Below are 19,818 nucleotides of genomic sequence, written 5' to 3'. Positions count from 1 at the left end.
GCTTAATTATTGAAAACTAAGCTCATTTATAATAATGTATTTATGAGTAAACTAGTTAATATAATAACCAATTTAAAAAAAAAATATATATATATATATAATATTATATTATATGTATAATATATAATATTATATGTAATATATGTATAAGAATATACTTATATAGACTTAACATGAGATAATGTAAGTTTCTAAATAAATGTATAAGATATCAAATTATTATTTATAACTGATTGATAATATAAAATTTTAATTTCATAAAAATTCATATTAAAATTTGTATATAATTTTTAATAATACGAGATTAATAAATCTAATTTTTATAAGTTTGTAAATGAAAATATTATATCTAATTAACTTAATAATATAATTTCAAAAAAATTTAAATAATAATTTCAACTATTTTAGTTATCAATTATTTGCATAAATTTATGTAAAAAGTTTTCAGTCATATTATTCACTGTATTTGGAGAAAAATTAAGTCAATGAAGTAGATTTTAAACAAGATCAAGCTTGTTTGAAAGGTAAATGAACTAAATATGAATATGTAATAAAGCTTATTAATGAGTTTAAATATAAATTGTTTTCAAAATAAAATTAAATGAACAATTTTTAATTTTTAATAATTTGTTCTACTCAACTTGTTTACAATCCTAATGTTAGTATTTGAATCTAAATCATTTATTAAAGAAAGGACCAAAGGTATCACTCCAATTATGAGATACTATGTCAATAAGTTTAATTCGTTCTCAAGTCTCTTCAAATTTTACATGAATAACATTATTGAGGAAGCATCACATTTGAGTGTAAGATGGGGTCTAAAAATTTGTTCAACTCTCTTTGTTCATGACAAGGATTGATTGGACGCTTGTGGACTATATGAATCAATAAACCAACAAGAGAAATGCAACTTCAATTTTTTAACATATAACATGAGGCCCACAAAATTTTCATCTTCGTGTCACACATTCGTCACATACACACCTCAAAATGCATAGATACATACTGCTTATCACGCTTGGCCAGTGACACCAAAAACCAATACATTATCTTAATCCTCTTAGCCAAATAATAACAAACTAAACCCAAAATGGTCCCAAGACTCCAAAACATCGAACCCATAGTTTATATACACAAACAAATAATGATAATGATATATAATCAATCAAATATGTCAAGTGGATTGACCTTAACTAGTTAAACCCCTTTTTACAAAATTTACAGTAAATTAAAAATTAAAAAAGAAAAAGAAAAAGTCAATGGATACTCTATGAACATTGGTTTATGAGTTATTTTTAAAAATATTTATGATAAAATAATTAATTATTTTGATAATTTTTATATTTTTCGTAAAAATGATATTAAAGCTTTTTAAAAATAATTTATTAACAAAAATAATTATTTCAGAATGATTTACTTTTTTTTTTTTTTTTTTTTTTTTTTTTTTTTTTTTTTTTTTTTTTTTTTTCCACGTTCATAATAGATGCCACCATAGATTTAAGAAGGAGCATCATTTCTAAACTCCCAGAATACTAAAAAAATCTTTCTATTAACCATTAGCATCAATAAATGTGTCCTAAAAAAATGTTAAAAAAAAAAAAAAAAAAAAAAAAGCAAAACCACGTATGAAAAGCAGACACAAACCATAGGTTTCATAACGCCACAACTTTACACCCACACATCCACATGGTGCCACCCCATCTCTGTCTTTCTTTCTCTCTCCCACACACACACACACACATACATATATTTATATATATATATATATATAAACCAACACACACACAAAACCTTTCATTCATATTTTTCTATCTCTATTTCCACTTGTACGGTCTCTAAAGATTCCCTCTTTAACAAGAACAAGAAGAAGAGAGAAGAGATTTAAAAAAAAAAAAAAAAAAAGGTATAGCAAAGTGAAAGGTTTTCTCTCTCAGAGATGGAGATGGAGATGAAGTCAGAGACGTGTGGAAACGGAGAGATCATGTTGTTTGGGGTGAGAGTTGTGGTGGACTCGATGAGGAAGAGCGTGAGTATGAACAATCTCTCTCAGTATGAACAGCCTCAGCCTCAGCCTCAGCCTCAACAACCTCATCAAGATGGAGAGGCTTCCAATAATAGTAGCAATAAGATTCAATCCAAAGATGATGTTGCTGCTGGTTACGCCTCCGCCGACGACGCCGTCCCTAGCTCACGCGCCACCCGTGAACGTGAACGTAAACGAGGTCCGATTCTGATAGATCACCGATCATCATTATATTTTGAGATTTTTTATTTTTATTTTTTCATTAATCCAAATCCAAAACCTTTTTGACTATATATTCTATACCAAATTCTGCTATAATGGGTTTTTTTTTTTTTTTGCTGAATTTTTAACTACTCCTAGTTGATCCATAAAGCTATGAATTCGCATGTACAAAATTCCTTGTCTTTTTTACTGTTCCTATGTGAAAAAAAAAGATTGTTTAGAAAAATAAAGTTTTTGATTTGATTACTATTACAAGTGAGTTGATTCAAGTTTAGAGAGAGAATTTAAAAAAAACAAGTAACATTAGTAGAAGCAGTAAAAAAAAAGTTGTCTTTATTAGTCTGTTGAGACTAAGATTTGGTTACTGATGATGTTGTTGTTTTTGTTGAATCTATGGTAGATTATAAGATTTTGGTACTAATGTTTTGGTTGTTTTTGTTACGATGTTTTAGGTGTGCCATGGACAGAGGACGAGCACAAGCTATTCCTGCTGGGATTGCAGAAAGTAGGGAAAGGAGATTGGAGAGGAATATCTAGAAACTTTGTGAAGACTCGCACGCCAACCCAGGTTGCAAGTCATGCTCAGAAGTACTTTCTCCGCCGTACCAACCTCAATCGCCGCCGCCGCCGATCTAGCCTCTTTGATATCACCACTGATACGGTAACCCCATTAAGCTTGCTTTCTTGTTTGGTTGATGAGAAAAAAAAAAAAAAAAAAAATTGTGGACAACAACAACAAAAGAATCTTGAAATTTTCAATCTTGAATTTTTAATGAGCTGTGATCTAATTATGTTTGACTGTTGACTTAAATTTTGGGGAATATTTTTAAATTATTTTCTATGAATATATAGATTGAGTGTTGGATTTAATTTTGTTACTTCTTAGGCAATTACCTATTACAAGGAAAAATGGTCTTCTTACTTTGTCGGCAATGAGATAATATGTAATTTCTTAGAAATGAGAAGGTTATTAATTTTTTAATGGTGGTGCTCATTTCTATGTTATTTCTTCGGTTTTGCTAGTATAGTACGTTTTGGTTGTTGAGAAAATTTAGAAAGACTAAACTCAAGGTAAAAAAATAGTAGTAGTAGTAGTACTAATGAAGAATCCTATGTTTTTGTATTTGTTTTGCTTTCTTTAAGAATTTGTGAAAGTTGACTATAGTTGAGTGATTTTCTTTGTGATTTCCTACGTTTTCTCAATGACCAAATGGTAAAAACCTTTTCTTGACCGTGGACCAATTTTCCTGTGTTAGGTCACAGCAATTCCAATGGAAGACGAACCAGGGTATAACAATCAAGATAATGTGTCGAATTCACATTCATTGCCACCTCCACCGCCTGAAACATGCAATTTTAGTGGTTATCCTATGATGACTGCATTTCCAATGACTGTTGGGCCAGCTGTGGTTCCAGTTCCCATTGAGAACCCAATGGAAAATCTAAGCTTAGGACAGGGGAATCTGGATATCAATGCATCATCAAAGCTTGTCCGTCCAATTCCTATCCATAAGGCTACTCATGCCGCAACCATAACGGACCTTAACTTGAATTGGAAGTCGGCTTCTGATCCTTCACCATTGACTCTCAAGCTGTCATTGACATCTGATCAGAGGGAGTCACCGTCGAGGCATCCTTCAGCTTTCCAAGCAATGCCAAACTTCAACAATGGGGATAGTATCATCACTGTTGCTTGAGAAAAATATTAAATATGGGGGGAATGGTTGATAATTAGTGCAGGTTTCTTAGATCAATTTATCTCTCTAGAAGGAAAAAAGAAAAAGAAAAAGAGAGAATGGGTTAGAGATGACAAGGTAATTAGGTGACTGAATTTGTCCTTGTTTGTTTTGTACAGACCCAGAAACTGTCATGTCATTTTCTTTGTTGTTGGTTTATGCTATTATCTTAGATTCGCGTTCCTTTGGCTGTTCTTGATTGTAGCTAATATAACTGAAAATAACAAGGACACTGTTCATTACTCATACAATGGTGGGTTTAGCCTAACTCTAACGTGAGTGGTTTTCATGGCTTTGAGAGGAGAAAAAAATCAAGTTGGATTATTTGTAGAAGCGCATTTTCTTCCCTTTTCAGTGATGGACACGTTGATTTTGTGTGTGTGGATTGATTTTGGTACCCAATAATGGAGCAGGGTAGTTGTGGTAGTGTGATTAATGCCGCGTTGTGGGTCATACATTTGTAAGGTTCAATTGAATGGGGAAAACAGTTTTTAAAACGTGTGGTGGGTTTTGCATTTATGGTTTTATTGATTGTTATATTTTGGTAGAAATGGTTGCTTTCATTGAACTTTGAGAAGTGAGAAACCCCTTATTAAAGGGACTGTTTGTTTAATTAAAACTGACGTTGATATTAAGATTTATGGTGCTCTGTGAAAAGAAAAATACAAAACAGTAGAAAACAGAAGCTTTTTCTCATTGGCCAGAGGAGGGTCTGTTAAATATGGTTAGGAAAGTGAAAATGGAAATGGAAAATTTGCAGACTGGCTGATTTTTTGGACTTTTGAGATCTTTTTTTTTTCTTTTTTTTTTTTTTTTTCCTTTTTCTGTACTATAGGATACAGAGAATGTTCTATTGGCATGGATATGGTGACTGAATTCTGAAATTTCTTGCCCCATGGCTAACTATTTTTTTAGGATTAAGTGCAATAATTCTCATTTGGCCCCAAATTATAGTCTCAGCTGAATTTATGGTATTGATTCTTATCTTTATTGGATTAAGTTTATTGACTTTTAAAAAGGAAAGTTGGATTGGAAGTGAAATCTCAGTAAAAAAGAAAAGTTGCAGTACCTGGGTGGGCCATTGGGTTGAATCTGGGACAGGTAGGTTGAGATGGGCTAAACCTTGAGTTTGAGTTTATGGGTCAAACATTGATGATTAACTAATTGAACCAGAACTTGCCAGCCCTGTTTATGATCAGTGTTCTGTCTGCTGTGGCAGCTGCGTCTGGAACAGTCCTTTGGAAGAAAAGAAAATGATAAATTTACTTGACATGTGATTGGTTTCACTTCAAAAATTAATATACAAATATTTATATTACTTTTATGTGATTGGTGCAGTAAAATTTAGAATAACTCTTTAAATATTTGTGCTTAATCATATGATTTATTTAATAATTATACAAGTTTAAATGACTTAATAAGTTATATGATTAATAGCACATGAGTCATCTACAACCCTTTGTAGTGGGTTTAAAGAGATTTTAGGATTCGCATTCCAACTTGAGATATAGAGAATTTGGGGGTGGTAATTTGTTTTTGTGTCATGTTAGTGTTAAAGTAGGGGCATTCTAATACATTGGTCAACTCTAACTTGGTGAATGATGAATTTAATAATCTTGTCAAAACTCTTAATCCTAACACTACTTTTTTATTAATAGTTTTAACATGATGCAAACAAGTTTAACACGCTTAATATATACTTATTTTAACTCATTTAATAAACATGTTATATTGGATTAACACGAATACTATCCATTTCAACTCACAAAAATAATATGATCCAAAACAATTGACTTTTTTTTTTTATAAATATTTTGTAAGTACATTAATTATAACAGTTACAAACAAATAAATTATATACAAAGTTTAATTCATTATAACATTAAAGTACTAATAATAGCTTACAATATTAAAGTTATTATTTCAACTCAATGGAGTTCCACCCAAATTGATTCGTATGGAATTGACATGAACAATAAATAACGTCATTTATTAATTATGTCAAGAGATGAATTGACCATTTTAATCCAAATTCATTTATACTAAAAGTCTAACTTTGAAAAAAAAAAACAATTCGCATTGTCAAATATTGCCACCTAGAGACACAGACTTTTGGCATTCCTTTTTGGAAGCTGTATCTGGACACCGTGTGACAATTGCCATTACTACAATTTCTCTTGTAATCATTTCTAGCTAATCCAGCTCTGGAAATGACTACAAAAAAGGAGGCAACACTATATTCGAAGAAGGTCCTATCTGAAAGGAATCGTTGAAGTTTTCCATCATCTTAATATTTGAAGGCTGAACAAACCGAGTCAAGTTCAACTACGCACTCATTGACCTGATTTGACTAATTTACCAGAGGTTCAGCTAATGGGTGTTTTAAGAGTATTGATTAGTACTTAATTTTTAGAAAATTTTGATATCATTTTTATAAAAAAATAAAAAACTGTCTAAAAAATCAATTATATTTTTCTTTTCTCATAAATTTATTTAAATTGTTAGCAAAATATTCATTAACTTTTCACATTTACTAATTAAAGCTAGTATAGTGAACGAACAATAATGCTATTACTACATATTTTGACATGATTGTTATACGTGGTAGATTGTAAGTGGTGAAGAAAAAATAGCGGAATTATATAATAATGATAAACAACTAATCATAGTCTGTTACGTAGGACAATTGTGGTAAAGTATGTATAAAAGTGTGTAATACTAACATTATTAGTACGTGAAACGAAAAAAGAAGCACGATTATCACATAAATTGCTCTGATTTATTTATTATTTATTACAATCATTACTCATTAGACATTTAGGGCTTGGTTTACACAATATGACCACCAAATCCAATGCATTAACAATGTAAAGAAAATTCTCTACGACCTTGTTATGGTTTTCCTTTCCATTAAGGTCGTTCATGTAACCACTAGAGTGAAAAATGGCCTTTATTAATATCACAATTATGGCTTATCATTGCCATGAGTAAGTGATGAGTGAATTTTTTCTTCATTGTTGAAAGTAATTGAAAGCAAGCATGCGGCTTAGATAGTGCGAGATCACTGTGGCCAATTTTGAAGTTCTAGTTGGATTTGTCCTGAGACAAGTACGATGATGCACTACTATTTTGTAGCAGAATCATGGGCTATTTGAAAGGTTTAATTTTTCGCATGGCACGTTACAACTTACAAGTAGATTCTTTAGTTGGATATACCGACATACTGCTACTTTTGTTCTGCTAAAAACAGAGGATGATGATTTGTGAATAAATGCTTCTTCTTTTTTTGTATGTGTGGAGAGGTAAGGTTATTGAATGTGTATTTTTTTAAAGTGTCCCAATTTTATTTATGATATTCTTTTGTGAAATATTGAGCAAATGGCCATTCTATAATATCCTTGTTTCAAACAAAATAGTTGTTTATGCTAATTGAAAGCATAAGAAAAATCATAGGGCATTTCTTAGTTAATAAGATAATGTTTAACTGACCTACAAGGGACAGACTGAAATAGATAGTTTATCCTTCTTGTTTATAGTGATTTTTTTGCTTCCTAGGTTTAAATTTAAACTTATACATAAGTTCTTCACAAACTTATTCAGGGGGCCTCATTTCACAAAGTTGTGCAAAAAGCAAGAGGCAACCCGCAAAGCCCTCCGCAAATGGAACAAGGAAGTTTTTGGTATGTGCCAAACGAGAATCAATTCACTCATTCACAAGATTTTTGAGATTCAAAGAGTTGAGCCATCGGACTGGAATGGCAATACTGAGGCTACGCTCAAGCTGAGTTGAGAGAATGGTTGCTATGTAGCGAGGTCTTGTGGTGCTAGAAGTCCAGGGAACTTTGGCTAAAGGAAGGGGACAAGAATACAAACTTTTTCCACCTCTCTACAATTATTAGGAGGCGCCAGAACAACATCAAGGCTATCAGAGGGGATGATGGAATCTGGATCATAGACAATTGCCCAATCAGACAACACTTACAGGAGAAGTTCAAGAATCTCTTCACTGCTGAGGATGTTAATTTCCCGAACCAGTTGGAGGACCTGATTTCGACAGTCATATCAGAGGAGGAGAATAGAGCTTTATGCAAGATTCCCACCCCTAAGGAGATCAAGTAAACCTTGTTTCACATGCCGGAGCTTAAGGCACAAGGGCCTGATGGTTTCCCTGTTGCCTTCTACAAAAGCTACTGGCCTATTGTGGGGGAGGATGTTATTGAAGCAGTCACTTCCTTCTTTTTTAACGAATCAATGCCAAAAGAGGTAAATAGCTCACTCATCATCCTCATTCAAAAGGTACCAAATCCTTCATCTTTCAACAATTATAGGCCTATCAGTTTATGTAATGTCATTTATAAGATTATTTCCAAGTTATTGGTGATCAGAATTAGGCCTATCCTCTCGAGGTTCATCTCCCCATTCCAATTAGCCTTTATCCTTGGCCGTTGGATTGTAGAGAACCAAGTGATTGTCCAAGAACTGATCCACAGCTTCAAAATTAGGAAGATAAAATCTGGGCAGATGGCAATTAAAATAGATCTCCAAAAGGCATATAATCGAGTAAATTGGGATTTCTTTCAGGCTGTTCTCAGTAAAATGGGCTTTAATAGAACATTCACTAGGTGGATTATGTCTTGTGTGTCCATAGTTTCCTTTGAAGTGCTTGTCAATGGGGGAAAATCAGACCAGTTTAAGCCCACCAGAGGGCTCAAACAAGGCGACCTTCTTTCGCCCTACCTTCTCATCATCGGGCAGGAAGTTCTGTCTAGGCTCATTGGGAAAGAGTTCGAGAATAAAAATATCAGTGGAGTTAAAGCTAGTATTTGTGCTCCAACTGTCACCCATGTGATGTATGCGGACGACATCCTCCTTTTCTCCAAAGCAACGAGAAGTAACGCCACTGCCATTATGAACTGCATCCAGAAGTACTGTAGCTGGTCTGGCCAGATCCTCAACAATATCAAATCTGGGGTTTTCTTCTCTAATCAAACAGACAGGGACAAGCGGAGAGCGATAAAGCATGTGTTACAAATGCGAAGCCTAAAGAAGGATGCCATTTATTTGGGGTCCCCTCTTTTCTTAACTAAAGCCCGAACTAAAGATTTCAAATTTCTTGTCGAAAGGGTTGAGTCAAAATTAGAGGGTTGGAGAAGCAAAAGTTTTTCTTGGGCAAGTAGGTCGACCTTGATAAACTCCATCGTCCAAGCCATCCCTAATTATGCAATGTCCGCATTCAATGTCCCCAACAATGTTTGCAACAAGTTGGACTCGCTTTCTCGCAGATTTTGGTGGAAGCCAAAGAAATCAGAGGGGAAGTTCCTAGCCCTCACAGCATGGGATAATCTTTGTAAACCAAAATGTAAAGGAGGCTTGGGGTTTAAAAGTGCAAAGAAGATGAACAATGCGCTCCTAGCAAAACTTGCATGGTTAGTTGCATCTAAAAGAGACAGCCTTTGCATCTTAATCATAAGAGCTAAATATAAAGTGAGGGATGACTAGCTTAGAAGAGAACCTGTCAAAGTGGCCTCACCAGTGTGGAGAGCCATAGAAGGAGTCAAGGATATTATTGTTAAAGGGGCGTGTTATCTCATTGGAGACGGTTCTTCTATTAATGTCTGGCTTGACCCTTGGGTACCTTGGATTCAAGGTTTCATCCCAAAGCCTGCACAACTTGCCTTTGTTGAAACTCCTATCATGGTGTCCATGCTTATAGATACTACGGCTCATTGCTGGAATGAGAGCCAAGTATGCTATCTATTTGAGGTTGAATCTGCAGAAGCTATACTATCCATCCCCTTAGCCGCCAGCCGTAAAGAAGACAAGCTAATATGGGTGCCTAATGCAAAAGGAGAGTTTACTTCCAAATCAGCATATAATATTGCTAACCCACACCCCAATCAAAGCTCCTTGAGTGACAAGATGTGGAAAAATATCTATAAAATAAGGGTGCCAGAGAGAGTCAAAATGCTGCTTTGGAGAATCGCGACAAATACCATCCCTGTAAAAAAAGTGTTAGGCCAAAGAGTTAAGCTTGACAGCTAAGAGTGCGTATTGTGTCAAGATGGACAGGAAACTATCAACCATCTTTTCTTCCATTGCCCTGTGGCTAGAGGGATTTGGTTTTCTGCTTGCTGGGGTTTGAGAGCTCATAACCATAACATCAGAAGCAATAAAGATATCATAAAGCTGATCCTGAACCCTCCCAACCCCTCTGCTTCTGACATAGATGAAGAGCTCATCTCTTCAACTATGGCCTTCATTTTAGATGAGATATGGTACCTGAGGAATCAAGTAAACTTCCAAGATGACACTGTTGATACTCAATTATCCAGTAACCGTATATGTCAAAGGGCTTTGGTATTCTCAAAGTTAGCCGATGTAGAGCATCTCACCCAGTTGTCACACCCCCTTTCATGGTCACCTCCCCCAGAAGGCTTCTTAAAGCTCAATGTCGACGCAGCAGTCAACAACTCCTTAACAGCGCTTGCAGTGGTTGCAAGGGATCATACAGGTACTCCAATTAAAACTTGGATCAAACCGTACTGTAGTTGCCTCCCTGCCCAAGCTGAAGCTGCAGCAGTGTTTTGGGCCGTTAATCTCACCTTAGCTTAAGGGTGGACAAAGGTTGTGATTGAAGGAGATGTGAAAGATTGTTTTGATGCTCTATTAGTTCAAGGTCTCCAGCCTAATTGGGTCATTAGTAACTTTGTTTGTGATATTCTTGCTTTAAGTAGGGCCTTTTTCTCTGTTTCCTTTGTTTGGGTTAAAAGAGCCTGTAACTCTGCAGCCCACAATGCTGCCAAGTTAGCTCTTAGGACCCCCTGCTTTATGTTTTTCCTTAAGGATAGTCTGCCATTAGAGTTACTAGAGGTTTGTAAGGCAAACTTCCCCCCCTGTTCTGCACTTTTTTTAATGAAGTTTAGCACACACACACAAAAAAAAAAAAAAAAAGGGCTAAAAGTTCACAAGGTTCAAGTATAATTTAAATCATCAATTTCCAAAAAAAAAAAAAAAGACAAAGAAATCTTTGCATTTTATTTTTCAAAATTTGCCTTATGCCTACAAGGAAAAATAATAGTAAAAAAGAGTATTATGAAGCCAAATGACAGCTTTGAAAAGGAGTACATCCGCACTATTGAATAGGACACCATAATTTACAACTTACAGGTATTCAATTCCACCAAACAATGCCACATAAAGCTCAGGTAGAGGAGGACCATGAGCCCCTTCTATTCAGCAAGGCATAAAGGTAACCAACAGCTAAAGGAGAATCTAATACACTTTACAAAACACTAGTCATTATCCTATCCAAGCAAGGAAGATACGCCATCTTATTTACTGGTTTATTCTAACCAAGATGACAGCAAGTAGATAAACAAAAACATAAACACACAACACAGATAAAGGTGGCTATTTAAGTACTGCATAAGGTTGAGAAGGTAGTATGCATGGAGAAATCTTTGATGCATCATAATGATTTTGGCATTTCTCATGTACCTTCCTTATGTATGCAGAAGCCCTACCATCAATGTTCATCTCTTCGCAGATCACATACGTAGATTCATCGTTTTCACCAGGTTCAATCAAGTATGAAATTTTCTTTGACCTGCTCTGTGGTTCTTGTGACCTTTGGTTCTTGGTTGACAAGTCAACCATGGCAGAGCTCATCACAGGTGCAAGGTTCTTATTTACTACTTGATTTCTACGTACTCCAAGACTCATCTTAGAAATACAGAAAGATGATAGCTTAATGATGTTCACTACCATCTTCATTGACTTCTCACAAATGGACTCGTTGCTCCTGCCCTTACTATTCATGGCTACAAATTTTTTTAACTGCCACAACTACTCTCTAATAGCAATTAAGACAATTGAGGTTAATTGGTGATATGATAATGGTATTTTGTATATAAATAAGCAAGTGATACTTGCTCCTGAAGTAACGTAGGATTGTAGATAGGTGATTTTCTATCTGGGTCCTTCTAGGGTTGTGGAAAAAAACAGCCAAAGAAACACCAACTTTCTTTAGTGGATGCACCCCTTTCAAATTTTACGAAATGAAGTCCTATTCTGGGGGCCATAATGTTACTTAAAGAATATATCCCCCCTACCTATCTATGCTTAACAAGAGTAAGCGTGAAACATGATATGCCATTGTTTTGTTGAAAAATAACATGATTTGCCATTGTTGGGGTACTCATCACCAATCATGACTTCTTGTTTTACTTTTCCTACAGATGCCCAGCAAAACTCTTATCACTTGTAAAACTAATTCTAATCAACACAGAAGGAAAAACAAATCAAATTTATGTCAATCATTTTCATAACAAATATCAAGCTTCTGAGATGCCATCATTAGCTAAGCACATATTAATGTGTTGTCTAGATTTTATTGGTTAATTTTCTCATTGTCTATAAAGTGAGTTGGAACAAGATTCCTCAATGTTGCTTTCCTCTCTATACTTTCTAATTGCATCTCTTACTTTTCACCGTTGCTTTGTGTCAACTTCCTAAGGAAGTTCAGACAGAATCCCCCCTCTCTCTCTCTCTCTGAAATCTGGCAGAAGCCTAGCCATAAGCTTAGTTTAGTAATTTGGATTGGATATTATGATATGCTTCAATTAGTAACTATCTAAAAAGTTTGAAAGCCTCCATAAATTATCACGCTGTGCAACTTAGGTGAGGAATGTAACCATGATCATTCACTATGCAATTAAATATATTAGAAATTTAAAAATCTCAAGTTATTGAGCTCTCCAACCTCTACAAGGAGATTAAACATGAATAATTTGCCATCATCACGGGATCAACACAATTTCTTCACAAGAAAAACCAATATTTGTTCCACCCTACCAAGATAAAATATAAATAAAATGGATAAAAGTTAGTGCCCAGTAGGCTCTCTTTTTCTCTCTCTGTGAGTATGCATAATGTTCTATTATTTATCTCTTACTATAAGTATGCATAGCATTCTATTATTTGCCCATATGAGTGGAGATTCACTTTTTTATATATTAATTTATCAAACCTTAGCTTGACTTCACAATTGGATGGGTAGAGAGGAGAGGAGAGAGGGAGACGGGTGGAGATTTAAACTCGTTTGGATTTCTTTTTAACAGGAAGGGGAAAGAATTTGATGGGATTTGGGGCTTAGAGATGTCCAATTTGAGAGAATTTATAGGGGAATGAATTCTAATTTTATAAATTTTATGTATTTCCCCCCATGTGTTTTTTTTCCCTCTTAAATTGTAGAGTTTAACAAATAAAGGATATATTTATCCAATTTTTTACAAGTAATCATTTCCTCTCATTTTCATCTTACAACCAACTCTCCTCCACTCTTAAAACATCCAAATAAGAGGAGGGATATCTACTTTGCTCTCCACTCGTCTCAACTTCTTTGTTTTCAAACACAATTTAAGTCCACCCACTACTTGGAGCTAACTCAGATAATTGTTTTTTATACAATCCTATCCAGCATCTTACTATATAGTCTCTTATACCACAGCTTCACATAGACCAAAATTATTTGTGCTAAATAGCATATTCTTCTCCTTAGATGATGATGATTATTATTATTATCATTAGCATCTTTCTTCTACTTCTCCTTCCATGATCATTATTATTTGTTTAATGAATAGCATCTTACTATTTGATGTTTGACTTCTTCTACTTCTCCTTTGATGATCATTATTATTTGTTTAATGAACAGCGTCTTACTATTTGATGTTGTTTGTTACGATATTGTCTCTTTCTCCACAATAAAAATAACAACCAAAACTTTATCCCAAAATTTTGAGATCAACTATCAATCCTCAACAGACTATTTAGGGTCAACTACATGTATTCTTTTCCATCATTTTATACTATCCAAAGTATTAATCTTCTTTGTTTTACTTCCTTAATTAATATGCCACTTTTTTTTTAATAAGTCTTAAATTTGTTAAGATTTATTTATTTATTATCATTATTTTTTAAATTTGACAATTAGGAGGGGGGATTTGAACCCTGGATGTTTCCATTAAAAACACTAGGAGGTGCCAACTAGTTGAGTGACAATGCGTTTGGCCAACATATCACTTATTACTATTATTACTACTAATGTTCAACTCACTAAAGACCAGTTGAGCTACAAGGCTTTTGGTTAACATATAACTTATTAAAATTATTACTACTAATGTTATCAACCCATTCTTCCTTATTAGTGCATAATTGCTCTCTTTTGCACATGACCAAATCATCTCAAACAGCTCTCCCTTAATCTTTTGATCAATAGATGCCAGTCTTATCCATCTTAGTATTTTCATTTTAGCTACACTAATCTTTTGCTTATTGACAGCCCAACATTTAGCATCATAGAACATAGATGTTCTTATAGCAGTTTTATTAAAAGTTTCTACTTAATTTAATAAGAGCAAAACTCCTGATGTACTTCACCACTTCATTTACTCTACTCTTCCCATGATTTACATCATCTTTAATCTCTCCATCTTAATCAAATGTTGATCCAAGATATCATAAACTCACTCTTGGCCTTGGATATTTCTTGCATTAAGTCTTACAACCCCTTCATCTATATTTCTACTTTCATTAAAATTATGTTCCATGTACTTTGTCTTGGTCCTAGTAGTAAAAAGCAATTGTGATAGAGAAATTGTCAACCTCAGAAAATAAATAAAACTTGTCATGCAGAGTTTGTATCTTACCGGACATGTTGTATCTGATATGGCTCTAGCGCAGAAGGAATGAAATGAAACATAAATGCCCACACTTCATCTCAAAAGATTTTTTAACTGTTAAGAATTTTTTAAAAGTTCACTAAAAATTTAAGACTAAGCTGAGTAGGAAGTGAAAATCCACAAAATTATTTATTCTAAGACGAGTTAGAAATATTGTACATGAGATATGAATGTGAACATATTTGTTTGTTTGATAGCAGGACTTGCAATCAGTTAAGATTACAATTGAATGGCAGCCCTGCTTCAAACCTCCCTTCATATCATCCTAACTATGCTCTTGGCCAGAAGCTATAAGTTTATACAGATGAAAGCCAAGGGTTAGGTGCCACATAAGTATATCCTTGGAAATGTTCACCTGCAGTTGGCGTGGGAGCTGGCGAGTCATCTGCAGGCATCGCTGTCCAGCACCGGTCGAAATTGGCTGTACAGTCTTTTCCACTCACATCTGGCTTGAACTTTGGTTGCAGTTCTCTGGCCTCTAATTTCTTCCAATTGATTGATTGAAACCACTTGTGACTTTTGATCTCATCCCCTCCATTAGGACCACTGCCTAATCTTCTTGATGGTTCCTTTTGCAGCAACTAGGAAAAAAAAATTGGAGAAATATTTATCTAATTTTTATTTGACAGGAAAATTAAAATAAAAGATGCGCAGGGTCGGGGGGAGGAAGGAAAAGAAGAGAGACAAAAAAAAAATCACTTGGAAAGGAATAAAGAAATATACTTACTCCTTTAAGTAAGGAATGAGCGTCACTGGTAAGAAATGGTGGAAGCTTAAACTTCTCTTTGATGATTTTCTCCTGAAGTTTCTTTCTATTTGCATGTGTAAATGGTGGCTGCAGAAAGAAATAAATAGTTTGGGAAAAAAACAATAAATATTTGGCAATTAATGTAACAACACTTCAGACCCCTAATAATTAGCTATTTGAGCCCGACAGTTCAAAGACATTTAATGATAAATTCCTCAACTATCAATATCAGCCTAGATATTAGCCAAAAAAGGAGCCAACTGAGTTCTATCAGGAGCAACTCGCAGTCCAAAGCAGGTGACTCCATAACATCTGTGCTATATGCAATAATGGTTAGTAAAAGGCAAGTATCTGTGCTTAACTCAGGATGACAAGCACGTGGGCATAGGGTATGCACTCAACAAAACAGTTGGATATGTCCTCAACATGCATCTATGACAAAGAAAAAAGGAACAACTTGCTAGCAGACTGTAAGTTACCTCAATCATTCTGAAAATGATGAAGTAACCATGCCTTACATGCTAGTATGTTACAGAGGCACTTTGTTTTTGCGTGAAGTATGGAAAGAGAGCAAATTCCAAAAATAGCTATTCAGTTAGATTTGTCCATTATCATTTTTTTTTTCTCATCCCCATTTATTCTAGGAAGCAATATGCACTCCCTTTCCAGTAAAAGCCATGCTACCTAACTTTTGACCCTTTGACATTGGTGGATACAATTAACAGGTTACTGGTTTGGAAATCTAGCAATTATTTGGGCAACAAGAAAGCCATAATTGTCAAAAGAGTTCCTTTTCTTCAGTAAAGCCACTACTGACAAGAAGACTAAAACAAACCACTCCCAGAAACCACTTGGGATGGATGGATACAATGTTCATATTCAAATTAGGTACTCCTAAGGTCATCATAAGTTAAAATCTGGAAATTCTAAAGCACTAAAATTTTCACATGGTATTACCTGTCCAGTTAGCATCTCAAACAAGAGTATCCCAACACTCCACCAATCTGCATCTTTATTGTGGCCTTTAGACAGCAAAATTTCTGGAGCCATGTATTCAGTGGTCCCACACATTGAATTTGATCTGCTTGATTCATCAATTTCCTTTGCCAGTCCAAAATCAGTTAGCATAACCTGTATCACAGGTACCAACATTAAGACAAATAAAAGCAAACTTATTTTAAGAAAGTATATCCATGCAAGAAGAGCATATTTCAAGACTTTCAAGCATATTTATATCTATGACCGAAATGGGTAAATGGGCACAGCCATTACATGGCCATCAGCGTTCATGAGAATATTTTCAGGTTTAAGATCCCGATGCACGATCCCGCACTTGTGAAGATGTGAAACAGCAGAAACTATCTCAGCAGTATAAACCCTTGCCTGATCCTCACTACTCAAGACACACCCAAAGCCAAAATCAAACAGGTGAACATACATTCATACAATGTGATTAGAAATCCAGAATTTCAAAAAGAACTACAGAAGATACCTGAAGATTCCCTGCCGGTACAGATGAAAAAAGAGATGCCCTCCATTAATAAAATCCAGAATCAAGTAAAGCTTAGTCTTGGTCTGCAATGTCATCCACAAAATAATAATTACAACATTCTACATCCATGTAAATTCATAAGGATTCTCCACAAATGTAGAGGAACCAAAAAGAATCTCAAGCCTATTTTTGGACCATTTATCATGCCAAGCCAAATCTTCTACATTTAATGGCCATTTGGATTAGCTTTTAGCTTCAGCTTTTAAGCTTATTTGCTTATATATTGCTTTTTTAAAACCTCATATTTTCTTGGTTCAGCCATTCGTTTGCCCACTTTCAACAAATCAGCAAAAAGCTAATTAAGCAATACCCTTTTGCCATCTAGGATTTCCTAGTAAACAGATTATACAATCAAATCTTTGATCTATAGAAATGTGATAACTGCATTTCTTAAGTCCCATAATCCAATAACCAAAACCACCAATTAAAAAACTTTCAAATCATGTTACTAATGTGGGCCAGTAGAAAGCAACAACAACAAAGGTCAAATGCCCATCTCAAATTTTTGTGAGAATCTAGAATCCTTCATTGTTTCCACGTTTAATTTGTCTTAAAACCCAATTCACAATTGGCAAACTAGGACCAATAAAAATTGAACCTTGCATCACAAAAATTGAAACCCATGTATAATAATCTATAAAATTTTGAAATTCACAAAGAAAAAAAAGAAAAGAGAATACCTGAAAGGAGTAGCGGAGCTGAACAATAAAAGGGTGGACAACTTTAGTTAGAATATCCCTCTCAGCCTTCATGTAATCCACATGGTTCTTCTTTATAATGGTGTCCTTCCTCATCACTTTCATGGCGTAAATCCCATCTCTACTACCATCACTATCACTATCAGAACCACAATGAATATTCTCTTTCTTCTTCTTCTTCCTTCTGACTTGGAACACTTTTCCAAAAGCACCTTGCCCCACAACTCTCAGAATCTCAAAATCCAAAGGCCCAATCTTTCCCACACTCTCACTCTCACCATCACCATCATCATCATCAGTTGGGTCATTTCCGGGTTCGGTTTCGGGTTCAGAGTCGGGTTCGAGTTCGGGTTCAAGAGGGAGAGAGCGGGGGAGAGAGGTGGTGGTGAAGCGAGGAGAGGGACCCACGAAGGAGTGGGACCGGTTGTGGATCACAGGTGGGTCCACTGGGATTGGGAAGGTGGTGGTGGCGGCGGCGGCGGTGGCAGAGAAGGAGGGTGATGACGTGGACGGTGGTGATGAAGATGAAGGGTTGGGATTTGAAGTTGGGTTTTGGTTTTGGTGGTGATGTGGGGTTAAGGGACCAAACACTTCGGAGAAGTCGAAGTCATCTTGGGTGGTGGTAGCGGTGGTGGTGTCGGAATACGATGGGATTGAAACTGTAAGCTTGTTGTTAAGGTTGGTGGCTAAGAAAGTGTGCAAGTATTTCTTCTTCTGAGAATTCGACAACATTTTAGAATCTGTTAAGGTTATGTGTGTTTGTGCGTGTGTGTGTGTGTGTTTTTTTAATGGGGTTAGAGATTTGAGAGAGCCAACCAAGAATTATTGATATTCAAGGCGGGCTGAGAGAGCTTGGATTACATCGTAGAGAGATAGAGAGATTGATGGTAGAGAAGCAAAGGTGACAATTATTGGTGCAAAGCAATAACAATGTTAACGCAAATTTGCTTTTATAGAAGAACATGGAAGATCAGAGAATACATTGAATTCAACAACAACGTGGATATGTTTGACTGTGGCTGCCAACTCGCCTTTGGTGGCTCGTGTTCAATACTCGCAAGTAGCAACAATTTATGTGTTCATTATCCTACTTGTCGTTTTAGGAAACCTTTGGAGTATTATAGGGTTGAAAGACAGTGAAAAACTAGAGTTCTGAGTACGACATTAGTTTGGGATAACACACTAGTAAGGGTATTTGGTTTTAGCCATTTTTGTAACACAAAATCCATGGACCCTACCTAAAAAAATATGTGTTTGGTTTAGTTTTTAAGTAGAATTTCCGTAACTCAAAATTTTGAGTTTAAGCCACGGAAATAGAAAACAACTCAAAATTATAGTTTGAGTCACAAAAATAGGAAACAAGTTTTGAGCGTTTTCAAGTTATAAGTTTCAAATTTTAGTGTTAGTCATGTAAATAAATGAATCCGTGTGGGGCTTGCATCAGAGTTATTTCTCCATCAACTCAAAACTAACCATCGCTCCTCTCTTTCTTCTTTCTCATTACGCAGTTTTTACTCCAAACTCAGCACGCTCACCTCTCTTCCTAACAAACAAAACTAGTTTGGTATAGTTATATTTTTTTACCCAAAACTTAATTTTTAAGCAAATATAAATCAACGGAAATAAGTTTCACTTCACAAAAATGTAATACATGAACCCTATACGAAATAATCATCTGATTCATCACCTCTTGTAAAATTTTGGTATCCGTTTCTTGTTACACAACTTTCCCAATGCCGTTTCTTCTTTAATTCAATTTAAGCTAAACCTAATTTCTCGAAAATTAAATTTACTATTATTCAACAAAAAATTTTTCTCAACAATCAAATTTACGCAAGTTACTATTAATTTGACATGGATAAAATTTGATACAATTCATTGGGTATATACTTTAAAGTCTTAAATGTTGTACTTTAAATGTTAAAATTAGAATCAACCATGTTAGCTACTTCAACCATGGTTCTGTATCAGCCAATACAGCACAAGCCACGTTATCTTCCATTAACAAAATTGTCTTAATGACCAATGCATTTTGCCCATCTGACATTCTTTCGTTCCTAGCAAAATTAAACAATTTCTTAACCGGAAATTATGAACATA

At 34.9% G+C, this 19,818-nt stretch overlaps 2 protein-coding genes across 2 annotated transcripts; one reads left to right on the top strand and one right to left on the bottom strand.

The window, feature by feature from the left end:
* The first annotated feature begins 1,687 nt into the window (after positions 1-1,687).
* Positions 1,688-4,164, top strand: LOC126701411 (transcription factor MYB1R1). The gene is made up of 3 exons (XM_050399498.1): positions 1,688-2,222; positions 2,698-2,906; positions 3,502-4,164. The coding sequence occupies exons 1-3, from the start codon at positions 1,937-1,939 to the stop codon at positions 3,940-3,942; spliced, it is 936 nt and encodes a 311-aa protein (XP_050255455.1). The 5' UTR covers positions 1,688-1,936; the 3' UTR covers positions 3,943-4,164.
* A 10,655-nt stretch (positions 4,165-14,819) lies between these two features.
* Positions 14,820-18,665, bottom strand: LOC126701815 (serine/threonine-protein kinase AtPK2/AtPK19-like). Its single transcript, XM_050400193.1, has 6 exons — positions 17,701-18,665; positions 16,961-17,043; positions 16,741-16,861; positions 16,426-16,599; positions 15,448-15,555; positions 14,820-15,301 (listed from the first exon to the last, which is right to left on the bottom strand). Exons 1-6 carry the CDS (start codon positions 18,448-18,450, stop codon positions 15,017-15,019), a joined length of 1,521 nt encoding a protein of 506 aa, XP_050256150.1. The 5' UTR covers positions 18,451-18,665; the 3' UTR covers positions 14,820-15,016.
* Positions 18,666-19,818: the final 1,153 nt, after the last annotated feature.

The sequence above is a fragment of the Quercus robur genome, chromosome 10, assembly GCF_932294415.1.
Source record: "Quercus robur chromosome 10, dhQueRobu3.1, whole genome shotgun sequence".
In the NCBI taxonomy this organism is placed as follows: Eukaryota; Viridiplantae; Streptophyta; class Magnoliopsida; order Fagales; family Fagaceae; genus Quercus; species Quercus robur.
The sequence above is the reverse complement of the archived record's forward strand: the minus strand, read 5'-3'. Positions and strand labels throughout refer to the sequence as shown.